The sequence below is a fragment of the Pteropus alecto genome, unplaced genomic scaffold, assembly GCF_000325575.1.
Source record: "Pteropus alecto unplaced genomic scaffold, ASM32557v1 scaffold540, whole genome shotgun sequence".
Classification (NCBI taxonomy): Eukaryota; Metazoa; Chordata; class Mammalia; order Chiroptera; family Pteropodidae; genus Pteropus; species Pteropus alecto.
In genome coordinates this window covers 1-1,531 of record NW_006429308.1, presented here as the reverse complement: position 1 = coordinate 1,531, position 1,531 = coordinate 1, and the positions used below count along the sequence as shown (strand labels likewise).

The window sequence follows — 1,531 nt, the reverse complement described above, 5'->3', positions numbered from 1 at the left end:
GCACACGCCAACTTGGCCACAGCTATATGCTCACAGTAGGAATGAAGAACCACATTGGGGCCACAGAAAGGTAGATGACTCACCAACCAACTAAATGGAGTCATGGTTATGACAGCTCTGATAGTGATGGTCACAGTCATTCCCAGCATCACTTGAGGTGTGAGAATTCTCTTGTAGTGTAGGGGCTTACAGATAGCTACATAGCGGTCAAAAGCCATGGCCAGCAGCAGCCCTGTCTCCACAGCTGTGGTTGCATGGACAAAATACATCTGAGTGAAACAAGCATTAAAGCTGATAGAGCCGTCTCCTGAGGTAAAGATGTTCACCATCTTGGGCACTACGGAGGAGGCCATAACAATGTCCACGATAGCCAGAACACACAGGAAATAGTACATGGGCTCTTGTAGAGCGTAATCCATCCAGATTACAGTCACTATGAGGGTGTTTCCTAACAGGGCTATGGTATACATGGTACTCAGTGTGATAGCCAGCCAAAGATGTGAAGATGGCAAACCTGGGATGCCCACAAGGTAGAAGGTGGCAGGGGTTTCCATCGTGTGATTGTAGGGTGGCCCCAGCATCACAGATGAGACTGCTTTCCTATTAATGCATAAAATGAGGTAAGAAAAAGATGCAATCGTGTAAGACGTTCCCAGCTGTGGTATTAAGGAGAGCCTGGTAGTATTCTCAGCTAGGTGGACCACAGGATCAGAAAACTGATATCTGACAAAGTTATGCTGCTCCACTTTCCAGCCTCCTCAGTATTCATTGCCTTGCTAATTTCTATTCATTGTTCAAAGATCAGCTCATGGTTTACCTCTTTGGGGAAGTCTGTGCTCTGCCTCCTCCCCTATCCCATGCCAAAGCTAAATTATATACCTTCTGAGCTTTCATGGACTCTTCCATGCTGACTTCTGAGAGCCCTCAACTGACAATTCCAATACTCCATGACTTTATTGTATTCAAGCATGTGTGTCTTGCTCATGGCCTATTCCTTACACCAAGTGTTGTGACCCATAGGTGTGGCAGACAAGTCCATTACAAGAAGATATGTGTGTTCATTAGAGCAAACAGTCGAATGAATGAATGAGCAATCAGGGAAAAGAGTTCATCTTTGTATGTTTAGTTCCTAATATTTAATAATTGTTGAATGAAATAATGAACTTACTGAAACTGAACGTGTCATATTTTCATTATAGGGCTAAGCAAAAAAAGGAATGAAGCATCCTTCTGGTTGAAGAGATCAATTAATAGGGCCACAAAACTAAGGACATTTATGAACAGCATTATAATAGTCCATAGGAGATAAATTATCTGGAAATATTTGTAATCTCTACCTTTTCTTTATCTCAGCCTGTATTTCCTCTTGAGCTAGGTTCAATTGATAGATTAAATAGCTACAAATACACTTTTGGGCTTCTTTATAGTTGAACAACCGTTCAATAGGTTTTTATGATTCTTCAATATGAATAATTCTGTCTCCATGATAAACTACTAAGACATTCCAAACAACAATGAAGCTTTATTCTTT

General features: G+C 41.4%; 1 protein-coding gene across 1 annotated transcript in view; it reads right to left on the bottom strand.

The window, feature by feature from the left end:
• LOC102880806 (olfactory receptor 52I2-like) overlaps nucleotides 1-918 on the bottom strand; it is a 3,756-nt gene extending 2,838 nt beyond the window's left edge. The window contains exon 1 of the mRNA XM_015586301.2: nucleotides 7-918. Within this exon, the coding sequence (XP_015441787.1) occupies nucleotides 7-581 (575 nt within the window). The 5' untranslated portion in view covers nucleotides 582-918. The remainder of the gene's footprint in view (nucleotides 1-6) is intronic.
• Nucleotides 919-1,531: the final 613 nt, after the last annotated feature.